The sequence below is a fragment of the Danio rerio genome, chromosome 3, assembly GCF_049306965.1.
Source record: "Danio rerio strain Tuebingen ecotype United States chromosome 3, GRCz12tu, whole genome shotgun sequence".
Taxonomy (NCBI): Eukaryota; Metazoa; Chordata; class Actinopteri; order Cypriniformes; family Danionidae; genus Danio; species Danio rerio.
This window is the reverse complement of record NC_133178.1, coordinates 15,497,501-15,518,928: the sequence shown is the minus strand read 5'-3', so window position 1 is coordinate 15,518,928 and position 21,428 is coordinate 15,497,501. Positions and strand designations below refer to the sequence as shown.

Genomic DNA, 21,428 nt, shown 5'->3' with positions numbered 1-21,428 from the left:
AAGTGCTTGATTCAATTATATCCCTTTTGTGCATGTTACTGTTATTAGAATATACAGGTGTGACCACAAATCAAGTCTTGTGTTGCACAGGTTTTTTGACAAAAGCCAAAAATAAATGTGGATTTTTTGTTGTTGTTGTTGAATAGTGTGCAATGCGAAGCATGTCATTTAGACAACATTAAAGATGACTTTCTCAGAATTAAGATTTTTTTTTTCCATTCATCAATGGAAAGTTTGATTGTTCAGCTTTTTGCATTCAATTTTTTGTCCATGAACAGTCAAGAGAAGGCTGACTGCCCATCTGTTACATCAAGCATGTGTTAATATCTATATGCAAAACAGACCTCAACATAAGATGAAGACACAAACATCTTTAACTAGCGAAACCTTGCCTTTTGGAAACAATAAAAATTTACTATATCTGTAATCCTGAGTTGATATGAAAACAAACAGAATCCCATCAGTATACTTCATATTTCTTTGGGATATTAAAATGTTATAACTGAGGCTGTGCAACTTTATGGCATCTCAGAAAAGATTTGAATGTGTGAGTGATTAAGCATTGACTGTTCCAAGATGGCAGAAGCATCTACACTAGTAGATTACCAGTAGATGGCGACAAAAGTTTATTTCACAACTAAAATAAGTCTTAATGTTACATTATCACCTGCAAACTTTGTATTTCTAGCCAATTAAAATGTTATAATAACGGCAGTGCAATGTTGAAGCATCTCACATACGATTTCTGAGAGTGAATGACTAAGCATTGACTGTTCCAAGATGGCAGAAGCATCTACATTAGTAGATGGCGACCCAAAAGATTAGTTCACAACTGAAATGTTAATGTTACATTATCAACTGTAAACTGTATTATTATTATTTTATTTTTTTGGCAAATTTAAAATGTTTTAACAGAGGCAGTCCGATTTTGTGGCATCTCAGAAAAATATGTTTCAAGTGAGCGACGTAGCATTGACTGTTCCAAGATGGCAGAAGCATCCACACTAGTAGATTATGACCCAAAAGTTTAGTTCACAACTAAAACAAGTCTTAATGTTACAATATCACCAGCAAACTTTCTATTTCTTAGACAAATTAACCAATGCAGTGCAATATTGTGGCATATAAGATTTGTGAGAGTGAGTGACTAAGCATTGACTGTTCCAAGATGGCAGAAGCAGCCACACTACTAGAACTATCAGTAGATGGCGACTCAAAACATTCTCATTCGTTACTAAAAATGACACCTCCCCCAAAAAACTCTCCCAATTAAAGGGAGATATTTGGTTTAAGCTGTAAAAGCTTTAAGATGATGCACTGATTACAGTTTAACAGTCAATCTGAATGGTTTTAAAACAAAACCTGGCTTTAGCGAAGAGGCGTGTTCATTCAGAAGAACGAGCCAATGAAATGCTCCCTTGCAGACAGTCCTCAAATTCTATTGGTTCGTTCAATTGTCAGTCAAGAATAGAAAAAAAAACAAAGCAGTTAAATGTTTCTCAAAACTTCAATTGGCGAACATAGGAGTAAAAGACAATTTGTAGAATGCACAAAAACAATTTAGATAATTCTCTTGACTGCAGCCACACTGCCAAAAAAACGTAGATAATGCCATTATTATAAACGAGCAATTCTATGCCAATGTCAACCTTGCCATGAGAAAAATTAAGTTCACCAAAAATATGGAAACCGTTTCTTGGTTTTTTTGTGTAAGCAACTATTTTTCAGTACTTAAGAAATACTCAAAAATGCATCTGTCAATGTTTTTAAACTATTCTATTTGATTTACCAAAGACACAAGTGGCAATTTCACATCCGTCACATCCATAACAGAGAGATGTCACATTCATAACGACACTTTTTCCTTATAAATCTGAAAATATTAAATTAAATAAAACCAGTCATTTTTTGTTTTATAGGGAGCCAACTCTCATCCTTTTGATGTTCATCGTTTCTTATAGGTTGTGCAGATTAATTCACAGAATTTCGACTAAGCATGTTGTCTACAGTTAACCTGCAGACTTTATTTGGTCACATTTATAACGCATGTTTATTTCCCTCATTTAAAGCACGAAACATGTTTACAGATTGATATTTTTCTGGTCCCTCAACTCTATGATTAGTTGTTCGGGAAAATATAAACAAGTTTCAATATAATGTTTTCATTTGCTTTCTGTGCAAATTTATGTTTTGAGTTTTTACTGCAAATGTCACATGCATAACGCTGGAATTGCACAAACGCAAAGGTGTACAAGTGTATGATAACATTTGTTTTATAAATCACACATCTATTGTGCAACGACAAGCTACAATAAGTGCTAAAATTCATCCAGCTGACCCCCAGATTACACGTGCGGCAGCCAAACAAATCTCTCTCGGCTTCCAGCTGGCGGTGATTCACTCACTCAATTAATTCCCACACCGGTTCCCAAGTTTGTGAAACTGCCCGCGGGTAAATGACTACATCACTTTGCACACACTATAATCTTTTAAACGCGCTAATTCCTCCAAACAGCAAGTAATCGAAAGTGTAGGTGTTTTACCTGCCAAGCTCTCTGCCGACCAGGTCATAGTTGTTCTTGAAGGGGTCGGTCCTTATCCGAGTGCGGATTTTTGTGACCATTCCGTTCCTGTTCATCATTTTGCCGTTTAAGTCCTGCTGCGGGATGATGCCAGCCGTTCACCGGAGCACTGGGTACAAATATAAGAGTTTAGTCCATCAGGTCACTACCATAGACTACTATTCAAACCGGCTGGGGAGCAAAAAAAAGTGATGATGCTTAGAGAAATTAGTTTCAAAAGCAAAAAATATCCGTCTTTTTCACAAGCACAAGTTTAACCCAGCCGTGGAAATGCTGTACAATCTAATTTACGGTGTCGGAGAAACTCACAGAACTCAATTAGAGCCGCGACAGATGAGCGGTGAGTGCACGTCCAGCCAGCGGTAACTCCGTTTGAGAATGCGGACAAACATTCCCAAGCACAAGGCTCATCACAAACCCCGCCCCTCAATGAGACGGCCAATAAGAGAGCATAATTTATAAAGAAGGCGGGGTTATGTCCTGAGAGAGTTCACAGACAAATTTGTATATTGACAAGCTACGAGCATCAGTCAGGTTTCAAGTGAAAAGAAATGATTAGAAATTCCCTAAAATAGCCACAGTTGCCAGACAAAAACACAAATCTTCAACATGCAAACACTTAAATGGATAGTTCACCCCAAAACAAACATTTAATTGCAGTTTACCCTCCCTGAAGTGAATTTAAACTTAAAATTTACATTTTGAGGTACTATGCATGTCAATAGGTTTCCAGCATTCCTCCAGATATTTTCTATTGTTTTCAGCAGAGGAAAGAAACTCAAACAGGTTTGGAACAAGTGAAAGGCGAGTAAATGATGGCAGAGATTTCATTTTTGGTTGAAATATCCTGTCAAGCTCTAGTTTCTGTCTGGTTTGCATGTAGCAAAGCATATGTAATCATAAAAATACATGCATTTAACATATATATTGGTTTTTAACATTCATATTGTTTGATGAAAATCAGTAGCGCCTTATATTTTAAATATATTAATATTATCACTGATTGGTTGGACAAAAGTTCATTACAACTTAATATTGGAAAAACAAAAGAGCTATGTCAGGATCATACTAGATTTTATAAACCAGTCATCATAAATGGAAAAAATAGTTAAGCAGGTATCGAATTTGAAGTATTTAGGCACAAGTATTGACAATAAACTGAATGTTGATAGAAATGTAGAGGCTGTTTATAAGAAGCAAGTTAGCGCCTCAGTCTCCTCCGCAAGTTGAGAAGCTTTAATGTTAGTACACAGACTTTAAACATGGCATATACAGTAGATCATTAATAGAGAGTGTTCTCATATGTAATTGTTTTATGGTTTGGTAACCACAACACTTAAACTGAAGAAGATATTATCACAAATTATCAATCAGGCAAATAAGATAACTGGCCACAAACAACATTCACTACAGAATCTATTTGGCTCCTTTATGGAAAAAACAGCAGTTGCGATTTTAAAAGATAATACACATCCCGTTCACTCAGCTTTTGAATTGTTACCATCAGGACGCAGGTTTAGAATTCCTGGACCTTGTAGAAATGCTAATAAAAGGTCATTTATCCTAATTACCGTTGTTGTCTTAAATCGGATCACTGTTTAAAGTGAAAGGTGCTGTTTTTAAAAATGATCCTCAGTAATATGTTTTCACTGTAAAACCCAATAAGTTTAGGTAACTCAAATCATTTGAGGAAAACGATCGCAACAAACCATTTAAGTTTAAAAACTAATCCTATTGAGTACTGTGAACTTAATCCATTTGTATAGTTATGTGTATGTTTGAGCAAAGTGCAATTGTTTTGTTCTTTAATACAGATAAAACAATTAAATTAAAACGTAGGAGATTTTTTCCCTTTGATGGGTTGCGGCTGGAATGGCATGTGCTGCGTAAAAACGTACTGGATAAAATGGCGGTTCATTCCGCTGTGGCGACCCCAGATTAATAAAGGGACTAAGCTGTAAAGAGAATGAATGAATGAATGTTGGAGATTTTTTTTTGGCATGAAATAACAAAAATGTTTACATTCATTTTTAGACAACCCTAAACCAATTTTTCCCACACTGTAGAAAATTTGTTTGCTTAATAAGTCAAGACAACATGTGTCTTTAGTTATTTGTAACTTATTAAACTACGTTACAACTTATTTTTATGAGTTACCCAAGCTGTTTTAAGTCAGTTTAATTAAATTAAAAGTTGAAATGACTCATTAATTCATTCATTCATTCATTTTCTTTTCGGCTTAGTCCCTTTTTTAATCTAAGATCGCCACAGCGGAATGAACCACCAAATTATCCAGCATATGTTTTACGCAGTGGATGCTCTTCCAGCCCCAACCCATCACTGGGAAACACCCATACACTCCCATTCACACACATACACTTTGGCCAACCCAATTCACCTCTTTGGATTGTGGGAGAAACCGGAGCACCCAGTGGAAACCCATGCAAACACGAGGAGAACATGCAAACTCTACACAGAAATGCCAACTGACCCAGCTGAGGCTCGAAGAAGTGACCTTCTTGATGTGAGGCGACCCATTGAGCCACGGCACCACCTTCAAATGACTTATAAGGTTAATTTGATTCAGCTTAATGCAGCATGGAACTGAACTGGAACTGGGACTAAACCGAAGGATATAGTGAGTAAAAAAACAATTTTCAAAAACCTTATAAAATCAATACCTAATGCAAAACCCCTGATTTTCAAATTACAACAAATGAAAAAAAAATTCTGGGAATGTTACAATATTTTAATTATTTCAGCGATCACAAATAGCTGCTTCATTTATTTTAGAACATATTCGAACCCCTTAAAACACAATAATATGCATGTGGAATCATTTATCCCACCCCTCATCTTTCACCCATATTGTCTCTTAAACTTTAAGAACACATTCTCCTTTCAGTTTTACTCATTGATCTCCGAGTGTGTTGATCAGCTTGTTGTCACAGCAACCAAACAGACATTGCCCTGCCTTGATTTACCTCATACTTTGTAAATCACATTACATACACTCACACACAAGCACTCACACACAGAGGGAAAACACTGACTTTATTATGAAGCAGAGTGAATGTTGAGACCTCACTTTAATCTCATGGCTGTCAGACACCTAGAAACAGAGGGGGAGAAAGTCTGAAACCAAAAACACAGAGATTAGTGTCAGACAGAGAGAGAGAGAGGGAGAGAGAGAGAGTGAGGGAGGGTGTGTACTAAAGCCAGCTGGTATGACAGGAATCCTCGCACTCATTAGGTAATTGGTTTTTGTAGATACCAAAGCAGTGTGTGTGTGTGTAGTGACTGACTAACTTTCATAAACAATTTTTCGGTCTCCAGGTGACACATAGATGTATATGGCTATGATATCTTTATAAAAGGGTGACTAAATGGATGTGTGTTAGCACCACTGAATGATAAAAAGTGAACCGGTTTTGTTTTACAGTTATTATTTTATTGCAATCATGTGTTTGCATTTTACAAAAGCAGATTCTGAACCTGAATATGCACATATGAATATAGTCGCCTTCGAATTTACACACTGTAAAAACATATTTTACAAAAATTCATAACAGCAAAAAATGAGTTACAGTTTTTCTAAGTAACTTTGGTACATTTCTCAAATCTTCAGGTCATTGTGTCACTTGTGCACATCAAAAAAGCAGTTTCTCATTCCTCTGAACAAGTTGCAAATGCCTTTGTACATCCATGCAAATGATATGCGCAATTCTCTGCTGTTTCCTATTATCAGTTGCTAATGATATGTTGATCAACATGTATTATTTTGGTCTCTGTATCAATAGTCTCACCCCCCAAAACATTTATTCCTTTGTTTCTGACATAAGTCTTTACATGCAAAATGGCTGAACAAGTTGTCATAATATGTTGTCATAATGCATTTTCCAATACATTTCCATCCGACCATTTTTTTTAAATCTGTCTAGAATTGGTACATTTCTCCCAGGTGAATCTTGACTTTTTCTAAAGAAGGTGCATCTCAAAAGAGATCGTCCTATGTTTACATTTATACTTTTGTTGAGTTTTTTCCTTGTGCTATGCAGTGCTGTCTTTTCCTTTCTGTATCACAATGACATAATCTGGCAACAGATTACAGTACAAAGCCATAAAATTACCCATAGTTTAAATCAGAACACCCCTCACTCTAAAAAATATTGGGTTATTTTTTCTACCCAAATCTTGGGTTGGGGCATTTGGGTAATATTCACATTTATTGGGTTTTGGGGGGTTATATTCAGAGTCTTGGGTATTTTAACCTTTTGGTCAAATCAACTCACATCAGGGGCTGACTGAGATACCACATATTGTGTACTAATTTATTTAAATGCAATGAAAATAGTGTAACATAAATGCAGATTCCTTGCATTTTCAGATGATTAAAATGAGATTTATGCTCATAGCAGCCCTTAGTCAGACCTTTCTGAATTAAAAAAACATTCTCACTAGCACCTTTTGTACACCTGTAATCAAAGCTGCACATCCCCCACCGTACTTCAGTGATGTAGAGTAAAAAAAACACAATTTCTGGGTCATCCTTCGCAGGCATTTTTGGATCAAATTAACCTATTATTTAAGTATAAAAATAACCAATTATTGGGTAGAAAAACAAACAATTTATGGAGTTAAAAATATTAACCCAATTACTTGGGATAATTTTACCCCCTATCTGTTCAGTCCCACATTTACCCAGCAGTAGGGTTAAAAACTTCCCAAATTGTGTTTTTTAGTGCTCCAGCAATATTTTTTTTCCAGTAAATTTCATAGTTTATATAATAAGATAAAGATAAAGATAAAGATTTTAGTGTGCTGTTATAGAGACAAGCATCCTTAACAAGCATATTAAAAAGTAGATGGATGGATGGATGGATGGATGGATGGATGGATGGATGGATGGATGGATGGATGGATGGATGGATGGATGGATGGATGGATGGATGGATGGATGGATGGATGGATAGATAGATAGATAGATAGATAGATAGATAGATAGATAGATAGATAGATAGATAGATAGATAGATAGATAGATAGATAGATAGATAGATAGATAGATAGATAGATAGATAGATAGATAGATAGATAGATAGATAGATAGATAGATAGATAGATGAAAATGACACATTTCTTTCATTTCTGCTTTCATGTGTGTTCATGTGATTCAGGCCTGATCGTGTTTCTTCAAACCAAAAATGTGTGATCAGTTTAAAACCATTGGGCTGAGCGACTATACACATGTGTGACAGCAGAAACAGACAGAAAGAAAGAGAGAGTCTGGGAAGAGCTTATGTAATATCATTCTGCTTGACCTAATGTTTTAGTGAATGACAAACTCTCCTGAAGCTCCTTCTAATGTCTATAAACATCCTCAGCACAAGATAAACATACTTGGGAAGTAAAATTGTGTAAGATCATAAAATCTTTTATCAGGGAGTATACAGACTGGAGTACCGTTATATTTCTTACCCAATTCAGAAATCGGTTGGCTGTAGAAGCGAGCGTCTGAATGAAGCTATAAAAAACATATACAAGTAAAAAAAAATCAATACTTGATGATACATTGAAGTCATTGCCCTATCAAAAAGTTACACCTACAGTTGAAGACAAAATCGTTAGCTCTCTTGTGAAATTATAATTCTTTTTCAAATGTTATTAAAAATATTGTTTGATGGAGAGATTTTTTCCATTATGACAGCATATAATATTTTACTAGTTGTTTTGCAAGATGTGTTTCTTTTTAAAACCAGGTATCAATAATAAGATTAATAACCCGATGGTCACTCTGTCTGAGCTCCAGCGTTGTTCTGTGGAGAGAGGAGAACCTTACAGAAGGACAACCATCTGTGCAGCAATCCGCCAAACAGGCCTGTATGGTAGAGGAGCCAGACAGAAACCACTCCCTGTCTGGAATTTGCCAAAAGGCATCTGAAAGACTCTCAGACCATAAGAAACTAAACTCTCTGGTCTGGTGAGACTTAAAATTGAACTCTTTGGAGTGAATGCCGGGCGTTACGTTTGGAGAAAACCAGGACCTGCTCATCACCAGGCTAATACCATCTCTACAGTGAAGCATGGTGGTGGCAGCATCATGCTGTGGGGATGATTTTCAGCAGCAGGAACTGGAAGACTAGTCAGGATAGAGGGAAAGATGATTGCAGCAATGTACAGAGACATCCTGAATGCATCAGAGTGCCCTTGACCTTCTAGCAAAGGCTGTGAATACCTAAGTACATGTGATTTTTCAGGGTTTTTATTCTTAATAAATTTGCAACAATTCCAGGAAATCTTTTTTCACATTGTCATTATGGGGTATTATGTGTAGAATTTTGAGGAATTACAGAATAGACAGGAATTTTGATTGGAATAAGGCTGTAACATAAAAGAATGTGGAAAAAGTGAAGCGCTGAGAGTACTTTCCGGATGCACAGTATGTACTGTACATACAAACTCTGACATTTGTTACGTTCTTTCCCTTTTTTGTCTAGGGTAGGGAAAGGAAAATAACAAAGTAAACTAAACTAAAATTTAGAATTTAAGGAAAAGAAGAACAAATTAATGAATCGGGTAAAGGTTAAATAAACAAAAGTCTGTGAACACTTCAGTCTCCCTGAATGGAGTCTTATGTACTTACTGTCAAAAGGTTCACTACATGGTCATGGTACGCGCAAAAAATCTTCCGTCACAGTACAGCAGAAATTGCAGGTGTGGAGACTGACACAAGCCTAGAACGTGGCACAGGAACTGGTTTCAAAACTAACTTCAAATTTACAGATTCAAACTAACAGATTCAATTTATGTAGGTGGATATCTCAGTCTGCTTGTCTCTCTACTACCTGAAGTTTTATAATTTCTGCCTCACACTCCTTAATTAAAAGATCAAATTCTTTTAACTCTAAAGCAATTATTGGATCTTGGGTCATTACAGGGTCATAGTTAACATCACTTCTATCTATCTGATCTACTATTTCAACTTGCACTTCAACACTATCATCATTTTTAGGCAAAATACCTTCATCTACTAATTTTCCAAACAATTTAGTACTTGCTTGGTAACCTCTCTCCACAGAAACGTTGAAAAGGTCTGCTATCAAAAACAGATCCTTCTAAAGGCCTCAATATTAGGAGGAGTATTTAAGTCAAACTCCATTTTTCAATGCTCTCTCCACACTGTCCTCCCACCTACATTCGAAAAGAGTCCAAATATTTGAGAAAAGAGAGCACTTACCAACCAGTTGACAGACAGACGAGTCAGCACATTAACATGCTTATAATTAAATAATTGTAATTAATTTGGCCTCCAGTACTCAAAAGCAGAAAACAAGACAAAGAAAAAAGTATTTATTTGCTAAGCATTACAGGCAAAACATGAAAAACAGAGGCAAAATGACAGACACAATGGAGGCCAGCCAACAATGAATGTGTTACTTTCTGCATTAACGGCTCTGGGATGAAATAATGGGCTGTTAATGGGTTTCAATGGGGTCATTTTAGCCCCGAAGGTCCTGAGTGTAACAATGTTTAATATGGGTGAAGCTCTAAAATATAAACACATATTTTCCCAAATTATTTGCTTTTTACACTAACACAGCCTTAATAAAATAAAAAATATATATACATTTTAAACAAAAATGTCTAAAAAGATGCACTTGTTTGATCTGTATATGGCACATGCACACATAGGGCTCAACATGAGCAGTGCACATGCCCTTTTTTGTCTTGGATAGAAAGTGCCTTTCCAAAATGATCTGAAGTGCCCCCGCAACTCCCCCTCACCCGAATTAACCCCCCACCCCCTTTAAGTTCGACCCCCCCCCCCCCCCCCTTCTTCAAAAATTTTATCCTGCACATGTCCCTTATATAGTCTCTGCACGGGCCTGTGTATGTGAGATTAACTTTGGTATTAGTCATTTTAAGAATCACCAAGGACCACATTTTCAGCTAAAACTCTTCTATAATGTTCAATGGGTGGAGGAAAAACATCTATATGCCCTGATTGTGAATAAACTGACAGCATATGTTAATTTTAGGGTGAACGATTCACTTAAACAGTTAAATCAGGCAATGTTTACTGGCATACGTCTGATGGGATCTCTTTGTTTTGCTCTACAGGATCAATGTACCTTGACTGAGCATTTGCTTTCTTTCTCTCCCTGAATGCTTTGGCAAAACAAGGAGCTGCTGGCTGCAGTTTTGGTTCTGCTGTCCATTCATGTGTGTATGTGTGTGTGTGTGTGTGCGGACATTAGTTGGAAAGGTCGCAGGGGGACACAAAACTGTGACGTCTGAGCAAAGCAAACAGCTTTTGTCGTGCATGTGTTTGTCTGTTGGTGTGGATGCCAGACTCTGTGTTGCTAAATGACGTAACTAGTGCTAGACGTTCCTGTAGGCCTATCGTTTTTCAATTAATCCACTGGCGGGAACACATGAAAACAAAAGAGGGACAGAACTGAGGTTTAAGTAGCATTGCTCAGTCATAAGATTAAGCATGTGAGATTATTGATGAAGGTTTTTTGGATTTGAAAATGATCCATTTTGTGCTTCGATTGAAATGCATGAACGTATGACCACTTGTACAAAGAGTTTGCATAATTCCACTTATAAAGGTTTGAGCATTTTAAATTTGTGACGAATATTACCATAAATATCATTATTAACAACATCATTAAATATTTTAACAAACACTAGTGTAAATGATGACATCAGTTAATTATTATAACCCTTAACAGTGTTGGGTAAGTTACTTTAAAACTTTATTAGATTACAAGTTACTGTATGCTACTGGAGATTTGTAATCTGATTACATTACTAATTACTTCATGTAAAAGTAAGCAGATTACTAATAACTTTACTTCGAAGTTACTTTTAAAACATATAAAATATACATATAAAACTACTAAACTGCAGCTCTTTCAGTAGTTTAATATTCACTGAAAAAACATTACAATGGGCTGATCACAGCAGCTTGACATATTCAAAAGACTTAAAGAGATAGCTCGCCCAAAGCTTAACATTCTCTCATTATTCACTTTTCCCAAACATTCCCAATTTTTTTTCCCAATCTTTGTCTTTTTTTTTACACAAAAGAAGACATTTAGAGGAAAACTGGATACCTGTAACCACTGACATCCTGTGCTTGTCTGAGGTAATTAGTCTACATAAAGGTGTACAGTATATTCCAAAGTATGAAGATGATCAGTCAGTTCTTGTCACGGGACTCACAGTTTTCAACTGGGAGCGCCTGGGAAATGCGAGAGTTGGTCAACTGACATTAACCAATGGAAGCTTAATGTAAAATTTTACCCATTTATTCATTAATTTGTTTGTTTAATATGTTTAGGGCGGCGCGGTGGCGCAGTGGATAGCGCTGTCGCCTTACAGCAAGAAGGTCGCTGGTTCGAACCCCAGCTGGGTCAGTTGGCATTTCTGTGTTGAGTTTGCATTTTCTTCCTGTGTTGGCGTGGGTTTACTCCGGGTGCTCCAGTTTCCCCCACAAGTCCAGAGACTGTAGGTGAATTGGGTAAGCTAAATTGTCTAGTGTATTTGTGTGAATGAGAGTGTATGGGTGTTTCCCAGTGATGTGTTGCAGCTTGGAAGGGCATCCGCTGCGCAAAACATATGCTGGATAAGTTGGATATTCATTCCACTGTGGTGAACCCTGAATAATAAAGGGACTAAGCTGAAAAGAAAATGAATGAATGAACGAATGAATATGTTTTACAAAAAAAAGGTTTCAATTATATTGAATCAAATCACTGACTCTTGAAAGATTTTATCCCTGGTGTGCTAAAAGCAACAAAAAGGTCACCTCAGGTCATATGTGCACATACTGAAGCAATTAACACTCTCTTGTTCATTCATATGCATTTTGATGCCAGTCAGAAGTCGTCCAGTTTCCTTAGTGAGGATTTTTTGTTGTTGTTGTTGTTGTTGTTTGTTATTTTATTTTCTGCTGCTACACTTTCATGTACTGTTGCAGTGTCCGATGTCGAAATCACAAAACCCACTACACACACACTAAAGCTTGAACCAGAAAAGTTGCACAAGGCTGACACTAACCCATTTCTTGTAGTTATTATTATTGTGCACACACAGCTTCAATGCGAGTTGTTCAAATACACTGCTGGCAGTACAAATAGCTCTGGGAAAACAAGTGTATATAACGTTCTATATTCTAAAATTGACAAAAAGCCTGACCTGTTTTAATTCGACACCACAAGCTTATTTACTTACTACTGTCAGAAAAAGGATCACCTAAAAACCTCAAATTAAAAAAGAAAAAGGTAACTATGAAACAAAGCTGACTGATATTTAATGTTACAGTATAAAGATCAAATAAACTGCTTACTGAAAATTTAGGCAAATATGTGTATGTGTGTGTGTGTGTGTGTGTGTGTGTATACTTGTTTAACCTAATATACATGCACATTTTAATTAATACATTATATTCAGTAATTAACTGTTCAGAACAAACAAGAAACACATAAACAACTATCACAAAGCAAAGAAAAAAAAACAATGGCAGATCATCCATTTAACCACATTAAAGTATTACAAATCAATGGTGTATAGATATGTAGGTAAACATCTTTTATTTAAAATATCTTACTCGGGACAGTGCTAAATAAAAAAAACGATCTCTCTTATTTTGTCAAAATAAATGAAATGAAATACATTTTCACAGATTTAGTATGGGGTTCACAAATTTTTGCATTACATTGTTTACATTACAGGGTTTCATTTTCTCCTTTTTTATTTCTCCTTTGAATAAAATAAAATTGCATTGAATGATTTACTTTTGTCATACTTTGCCCTTACTGGAAGTATGTTTTTTTTTTTTAATTAATAAGACAGTATAGGCGAATGGGTGGCGAAGTGGGTAGCACGTTCGCCTCACAGCAAGAAGGTCGCTGGTTAGAGCCTCAGCTGGGTCAGTTGGCATTTCTGAGTGAAGTTTGCATGTTCTCCCCGTGTTCGTGTGGGTTTCCTCCGGGTGCTCCGGTTTCCCCCACAAGTCCAAAGACATGTGATATAGGTGAATTGGGTAGGCTAAAATTGACCGTAGTGTATGAGTGTGGGTGAATTAGTGTGTATGGATGTTTCCCAGTAATGGGTTGTGGCTGGAAGGGCATTCGCTGCGTAAAAACATGCGCTGTATGAGTTGGTGGTTCATTCCGCTGTGGCGACCCTTGATAAATAAAGGGACTAAAAGAATGAATGAAAAGTCTTTAATCCCCATAAAGGATGTACAAGAGTAAGTGTGTATGTGGTTGTGTACAGTGGAAAAAACTAAAAGAAAAGCCTCTCATACGTCACATCTAATCAGCTTTTTCATTTTAATATACAGTAAATGTAGAAATTCCCATTACAGCGAATGATAAATCAACAATGCGCTTTTCTTTTTCAGGTTAGGAGGTGTAAGGCTAATGACATCATGGTTCAAAATCATAAAATCCTGCTTATCTTTTGCAATGATAAGAGTCAAGCGCTCAACTTCCTTCTTGTTAGGTTCATGTGAGTACAGCAATGAGCTAGACCTCACCGCTGCGTGGGAGGAAGCATGAAAAAAACACAGCCATCATGTAACACAAAAAAAAAAAAAAAATAGAGAAAAAAGATGAAATGCTTTGACAGGTAGATGCATGAGGCAGATTTGTCCACATCCTGCTGCTCTGTGCATATATTTCGAGAGCTGAACGCACGCACATGATGCATGCAGACCAATTTCAAGCTATAATTATTCACTAACAGAAACACGGAAGGTGTAAATGTCAAAACAGGTCACACAAACAGCCATTGTCACACACTGTCTACAACAATATTGTTGCTAAGCTAAGAATGCAATTGCAACAGACACAAAAGACTAGTAATAGAGGAGGAGAGCTGTTTTGAAACACACATGCATGAAGATTTCGAAGTATGTCTTTCAACAGTTTATCCATATAAAGACAAAACATGCGCGGTATTCAGTCAATGATGTAATCGTCATTTGTATTGCCTATATATAGAAGGTTTTTTTTTTTGAGAAAATCTATTTCTATATCAGATACATACACACACAAAAAACTAAGAATGTTTATTATTGTGCCTTTTTATCTCATGATCTTGATGGTTGGTTCTGTAGACAATTGAAAAAATATATTGCTTAAAGAGGCTAAGAATTCCGACCTTAAAATGGTGTTTAAAATATAAAAAATTGCTTTTATTGTAGCCAAAATAAAACAAATCTGACTTTCACCAGTAGAAAAAATATTATTTGACATACTGTAAAAATTTCCTTGCTCTGTTAAACATCATTTGGGAAATATATAAAAATAAAAATAAATATCTATATTAACGCTGCACGATATTGGAAAAATCAGAAATTTGGTATATTTTATTTTACTGCGATAAATATTGTGATGTTAATACAGTTTCACAATGAGGTTTGAATAGCTCTATTTAACAGTTTTCTGGCGAGTCTAACAGTGAAACCATATTCAGGTAGAAAAAAATAAATAATCATCATGCAAAAAATGCTATTTCTTTCTTTGTCTAGTTTCTAGTCAAAATATCTCAATATCTGAGATCAAGCAAAAATATTGTTTTGTTTTCACCTTCAGAAGCACAGCTATCTGCCAATGGGCCAAGTAAAATAATCTTGCTTTTGCTTTGAAATGTAGATATTTGGACTAGAAACAAGAAACAAGAATTTCAAGTAAGAAAAACATTTTTACCTGTATAAATATTTTAACGCAATTCATCTTTGTTACACCTCCAAACATCACAATTATTTGTGCCCAAATGTTTTAAACGAGCTTGAAATTATTAGCCCCCTGTTTATTTTTTCCCCAATTTCTATTAATTCCAATTTCTAAGATGTTTTTAACACATTTCTACACATAACAGTTTTATTAACTCATCTCTAATAACTGATTTATCTTTGTCATAATGACGGTAAATAATATTTGACAAGATATTTTTCAAGACACTTCTATACAGCTTAAAGTGACCTTTAAAGGCTTAACTGGGTTATTTAGGTTAAGATAGAGTAATTAGGCAAGTTATTGTATAACGATGGCTTGTTCTGTAGAGTATCGGAAAAATATAGCTTAAAGGGGCTAACAATATTCACCTTAAAATATTTTTAAAAAATTAAAAAACTGCTTTAATTCTAGCCTAAATAAAACAAATAAGACTTTCTCCAGAAGAAAAAAATACTATCAGACATACTGTTAAAATTTGCTTGCTCTGTTAAACATCATTTGGGAAATGTAAAAAAAAGTCAGAGGGGGGCTAATAATTCAGACTTCAACTGTATATATGTTCCTGCATTTCTTATCAATGAAATATATATATATATATATATATATATATATATATATATATATATATATATATATATATATATATATATAGGATTGTAATATATTACTTTTAAAAGGAACCTTACCTTGAACTTTACCTGGCAAATAAAGACAAGCACAGCTTTTTTATGTTTTATGTCAATTAAATTTAAATTAAAAAAAATATTTGTTTGACCCAATAGTTGGGTTTGATCATATTTGATCCAACAATGGGTTTTAACAACCCAACTTTTGTGTATGTATTGTATTATCTATAAAGAGACGATGACCTTTATTTAGACAGGAAACGTTCAAGTGACAATAAAGACAATATTTAAAAATAAACTGAACTAAGAACTCTAACCTTTCTTTTTATTAAAAAATCCCAATTTTTACAAAATATATTAAGCAACTCTTTTTACATGGATAGTAATAATTAGAAGAATTAATAACAATAATTTAACTTCAGATTAATGACTTGTCCAAATGATTTCAATTTAGCTTCAAATCAGCATACCATAATGACTTCTGAAGCATTATATCACACCAAAGACTGGAATAATTATGCATTGTCATGGCAATAATAAATTATATTTTAGTACACATTAAAATAATATAAAATAAAATAAAAACAAGTTATTTTAAATAATAATAATATTTGATGATTTTTCTTGCATTTCTTATCAATGAAATTTTTAAAAGCATCAAAAATTTCTTCAGGCTCTCAACCAATAAACAGCAGCTTTTCAGTAAAGCATGTTTAACAAAAAAGAAAAAAAAAGAGAAAGAAAGTCATTCCCACAATATTAGAAGTGACATTAGCCATTCAAACCTCATTTGAAAAAGAATTTAAAGGACTCACAAGATTGCTGAGGTTAAAGAGGCTGCCAGTCAACTTCAGATTTTCCGGACAGGGTTTGTGGTTTGGGCCCAAGAGAACTTTGAGCATTTGGAGTTTAGATTTCTGAATTATTTAAGCTGTAAAAAATGTGATTAAATGCAATGCGATCAAATTTTGCGAGGCATGGAAACACGTGGAAGACTGAAGAAAAAAACTGTTTACATCACAAGTAGAAATATAATCTGTTTGGCATTCAACAGATTAGTTTAGTTATACTTTCAATTTCTATGGCACTTAAGTATGTTTTTTAAGCATCTGTATTTAATAAGAGACTTTTTATTATTTAAACTCTTACTTTACATGTCCAAATAAAATATTATGCTTTTTACTCTACAATTCATAAATCTAGCAATCGAGCCACTGACTTAAGCAATCTGTTCAGAGCCAGTTAACAACTAACTTATTCAACTGATCTGTTCAGAAAGAGTCTTTAGGAAACAACTCAATGATTCAACTGATCTGTTTACATTGAGTCTCCATTTAACAACTGATTGATTCAACTGATCTTTTCCGAGAGAGTTTCTAGTAAACAACAGACTGATTCAGCTGAATGAGTCATTAGAAAACGACTGATTCAACAAATATGTTCAGACTGAGTGTTTAGGAAACAACTGACTGATTCAACATATATATATTTAGAATGAGTCTTTAGGAAACAACTCACAGATTCAACTGATCTGTTCAGAACAAGTCTCCAGTTAACAACTCACCGATTCCACTAATCTGGTCAGAATGATTCTTTAGTAAACAACTTACTGATTCAACAAATGTGTTTACAGCGAGACTCCAGTTAACAACTCACTGGTTCAACTTATCTGTTCAAAGTGAGTCTCCAGGAAACAAATCACTGATTCAATGTATTTGTTCAGAGCCTGTCATAAGTAAACAACTCACTGATTCATTCAACTGATCTGTTCAGAACGAGTCTTTAGTGAACAACTCAGTGATTCAACTGATTTGTTTTTTTTTTTTATTCAACTTATCTGTTCAAAGCCAGTCTTCAGTTAACAACTCACTAAATCATTCGACTGATCTGTTCAGAATGATTCTTAAGTGAACAACTCACTGATTCAATTGATCTGGTCAGAATGAATCTTTAGTAAACAACTAACTGATTCAACAAGCAGCAAGACTCCAGTTAACAACTCACTGGTTCAACTGATCTGTTCAAAGTGAGTCTCCAGGAAACAAATCACTGATTCAATGTATTTGTTCAGAGCCTGTCATAAGTAAACAACTCACTGATTCATTTAACTGATCTGTTCAGAACGAGTCTTTAGTGAACAACTCAGTGATTCAACTGATCTGTTTTTTTTTATTAAACTGATCTGTTTAAAGCCAGTCTTCAGTTAACAACTCACTGATTCATTCAACTGATCTGTTCAGAATGATTCTTAAGTGAACAACTCACTGATTCAATTGATCTGGTCAGAATGAATCTTTAGTAAACAACTAACTGATTCAACAAACAGCAAGACTCCAGTTAACAACTCACTGGTTCAACTGATCTGTTCAAAGCCAGTCTTTAGTTAACAACTCATTGATTCATTCAACTGATCTGTTCAGAACAAGCCTTTAGTGAACAACTCAGTGATTCATTCAACTGATCTGTTAAGAACGAGTCTTTAGTGAACAACTCAGAGATTCAACTGATCTGTTCAGAATGAATCTTTAGTATACAACTAACTGTTTCAATAAATCTGTTTACAGCAAGACTCCAGTTAACAACTCACTGGTTCAACTGATCTGTTCAAACCCAGTCTTCAGTTAACAACTCATTGATTCATTCAGCTAATCTGTTCAAAGCCAGTCTTCAGTTAACAACTCACTGATTCATTCAACTGATCTGTTCAGAATGAGTCTTTAGTCAACAACTTACTGATTCAAGGGAGTTGTTCAACGTCAGTCTCCAGTTACCAAATCTCTGATTCAACTGATCTGTTCAGAGTGGGTCTTTAGTGAACAACTCAGTGATTCAACTGATCTGTTCAAAGCCAGTCTTCAGTTAACAACTCACTGATTCATTCAACTTGATGTGTTCAGAATGATTCTTAAGTAAACAACTCACTGATTCAATTGATCTGTTCAGAATGAATCTTTAGTAAACAACTAACTGATTCAACAAATCTGTTTACAGCAAGACTCCAGTTGGCAACTCACTGGTTCAACTGATCTGTTCAAAGCCAGTCTTCAGTTAACTCACCGATTCATTCAACTGATCTGTTCAGAATGAGTCTTTAGTCAACAACTTACTGATTCAAGGGAGTTGTTCAACGTCAGTCTCCAGTTACCAAATCTCTGATTCAACTGATCTGTTCAGAGTGAGTCTCTAGTAAACAACTCACTGATCCAGCTGATCTGTTCAGACTGAGTGTCTAATGAACAACTCACTGATTCATGTATGTTGTTGTATGTCCAGCTGAAACAGTATATTGAGTTGGGGGCGGGGCTTTCTTATTGCGCATCATTCCCTTATAGCAAACTAACAGTAAGAGGGGTGGCGTTAACAATACTGTGACTGAATCAATCAAACTGACATCATCAGAGATGAACCACCCACTCCAAACGTGGAAGCAAATGCTCAGACTTTGATTGAAGATTACCAAAACAAACCAGTGGAATAACGTGCAGAGTATTTCTTCACCTAAAGAATAACAATGTGGACTCGCAAAATAAACATTGTATATTTTGATTCCACATGGACTTTAACTTCTTGACTAATTAAAAAGCAACTACTTTTTGTGCTGAAGTAAAATTAAAAACAAGTAACGTACTTAATACATTTACTGGGGTAATATTCTTACTCCCTTATTACTTTTTGTTTAGTTTTTTGTTCAACACACACACACACACACACACACACACACACAATAGCAAAATCCTTCAAAATACCCTTATGCCTTCGCGTCCCACCTCACACAGAAGTGTTTGTGTTGGAGTGTGTGTAAGTGTGTGTGTGCCGTGTGCATAACACAACTCCCCGCACAGCGGATGGATTTCCGCATCTCTGTCAGGAATTTCCTAGATTTCCTGTGCAGACTCTGACAGGGAGCTAAACAGAGCCCTCATGCTCCGCTCCTGCTCCTCAGGGTCCCGTCTGAAGCCCAGAAGAGGGAAAACCTTCAAGTATAATGTTCCTTCAGCTAAAAACCTCATTTGTAGAGGCATTCAACCAGACGGCGGGGTTCAAAGGTAAACGGCTCCACATAAAAACTGGGCCACATATGAAAAAAATCATCAGGGGTTTCCCCAATGAGAAATACACTTCAGAAATATAACAGTCGTCTGTATTTAAATTGAGTCGTAAAACACTCTGAATGTGACTTTGAGTGTGTGTTTCTGCCTCCGCCGACATCTGGGCTTTTTAGAAAGCTTGTATAATTTTTTTCCCCCTTCCTTTTTTATTTCTTTCCAACTTTGCTGCAGAATTCATGCTAACAAACACACTATTAAGAGATTCTAAAGCGGTGGCTGTTCTGTAAAGAAATGTATGACAAAAAATCATGACAACAAATGTTTTTAATGCTACTTTAACTTCTTTTAATTAGCTAATCAGGTTTCAGCTGATTTTATTTTAGTTATACAAAGTTTAACTTCATATTTCTAGTCAGTTTGTTTAATGTAAATTGAAACGATGAACTAAAAAGTAATGTAAAACCAATAGTTTTTCACAGTGTGGTTCCATGTCAAGATGTAAAATGGCACGTTGGATGTAAACTAATGAATCAATACAGTAGAAAAACACCTACATTAAAAACAACTGAAATGTGATTATAATTGCCCATTGACATGTCATTCAATCATTCATTCATGATATTTTCCTTTCTTTTAGTAAAAACCAAAATGGAACATTACTTTATGCAACTTTTAATGTCACATTGCAAATTATTTGTACCCTTGTTTAAAATGAATTGTATATAGATAGATAGATAGATAGATAGATAGATAGATAGATAGATAGATAGATAGATAGATAGATAGATAGATAGATAGATAGATAGACAGATAGATAGATAGATAGATAGATAGATAGATAGATAGATAGATAGATAGATAGATAGATAGATAGATAGATAGATAGACGGACGGACGGACGGACGGACGGACGGACGGACGGGCGGGCGGGCGGACAGATAGATAAATAGAATAAGTAGATAGATGGATGGATGGATGGATGGATGGATGGATGGATGGATGGATGGATGGATGGATGGATGGATGGATGGATGGATGGATGGATGGACGGACGGACGGACGGACGGACGGACGGACGGACAGACAGACAGACAGACAGACAGACAGACAGACAGACAGACAGACAGACAGACAGACAGACAGACAGACAGACAGACAGATAGATAGATAGATAGATAGATAGATAGATAGATTAAAGTAGTGGATAGATAGATAGATAGATAGATAGATAGATAGATAGATAGATAGATAGATAGATAGATAGATAGATAGATAGATAGATAGACAGACAGACAGACAGACGGACGGACGGACGGACGGACGGACGGACGGACGGACGGGCGGACGGGCGGGCGGGCGGGCGGGCAGGCGGGCGGGCGGACAGATAGATAAATAGAATAAGTAGATAGATGGATGG

The 21,428-nt window shown here is 35.6% G+C and overlaps 2 protein-coding genes across 4 annotated transcripts in view; both read right to left on the bottom strand.

The window, feature by feature from the left end:
- stk17al (serine/threonine kinase 17a like) overlaps nucleotides 1-2,922 on the bottom strand; it is a 30,923-nt gene extending 28,001 nt beyond the window's left edge. Inside the window, 2 exon segments of one of the 2 annotated variants that reach the window (NM_001077729.1) lie at nucleotides 2,544-2,691; nucleotides 2,892-2,922. In NM_001077729.1, the coding sequence (NP_001071197.1) occupies nucleotides 2,544-2,641 (98 nt within the window). In that variant the 5' untranslated portion in view covers nucleotides 2,642-2,691; nucleotides 2,892-2,922. 2 annotated transcript variants of the gene reach the window in all.
- Nucleotides 2,923-5,073: 2,151 nt separating this feature from the next.
- Nucleotides 5,074-21,428, bottom strand: part of lrrc3cb (leucine rich repeat containing 3Cb) — a 68,392-nt gene continuing 52,037 nt past the window's right edge. The window contains exons 6-7 of one of the 2 annotated variants that reach the window (XM_073934847.1): nucleotides 8,060-8,105; nucleotides 5,074-5,717 (exon numbers count right to left, since the gene is read on the bottom strand). In XM_073934847.1, the coding sequence (XP_073790948.1) occupies nucleotides 5,695-5,717; nucleotides 8,060-8,105 (69 nt within the window). In that variant the 3' untranslated portion in view covers nucleotides 5,074-5,694. Of the gene's footprint in view, nucleotides 5,718-8,059; nucleotides 8,106-21,428 lie in introns of those variants that run through there. The other variant, XR_012396574.1, reaches the window with a different exon arrangement.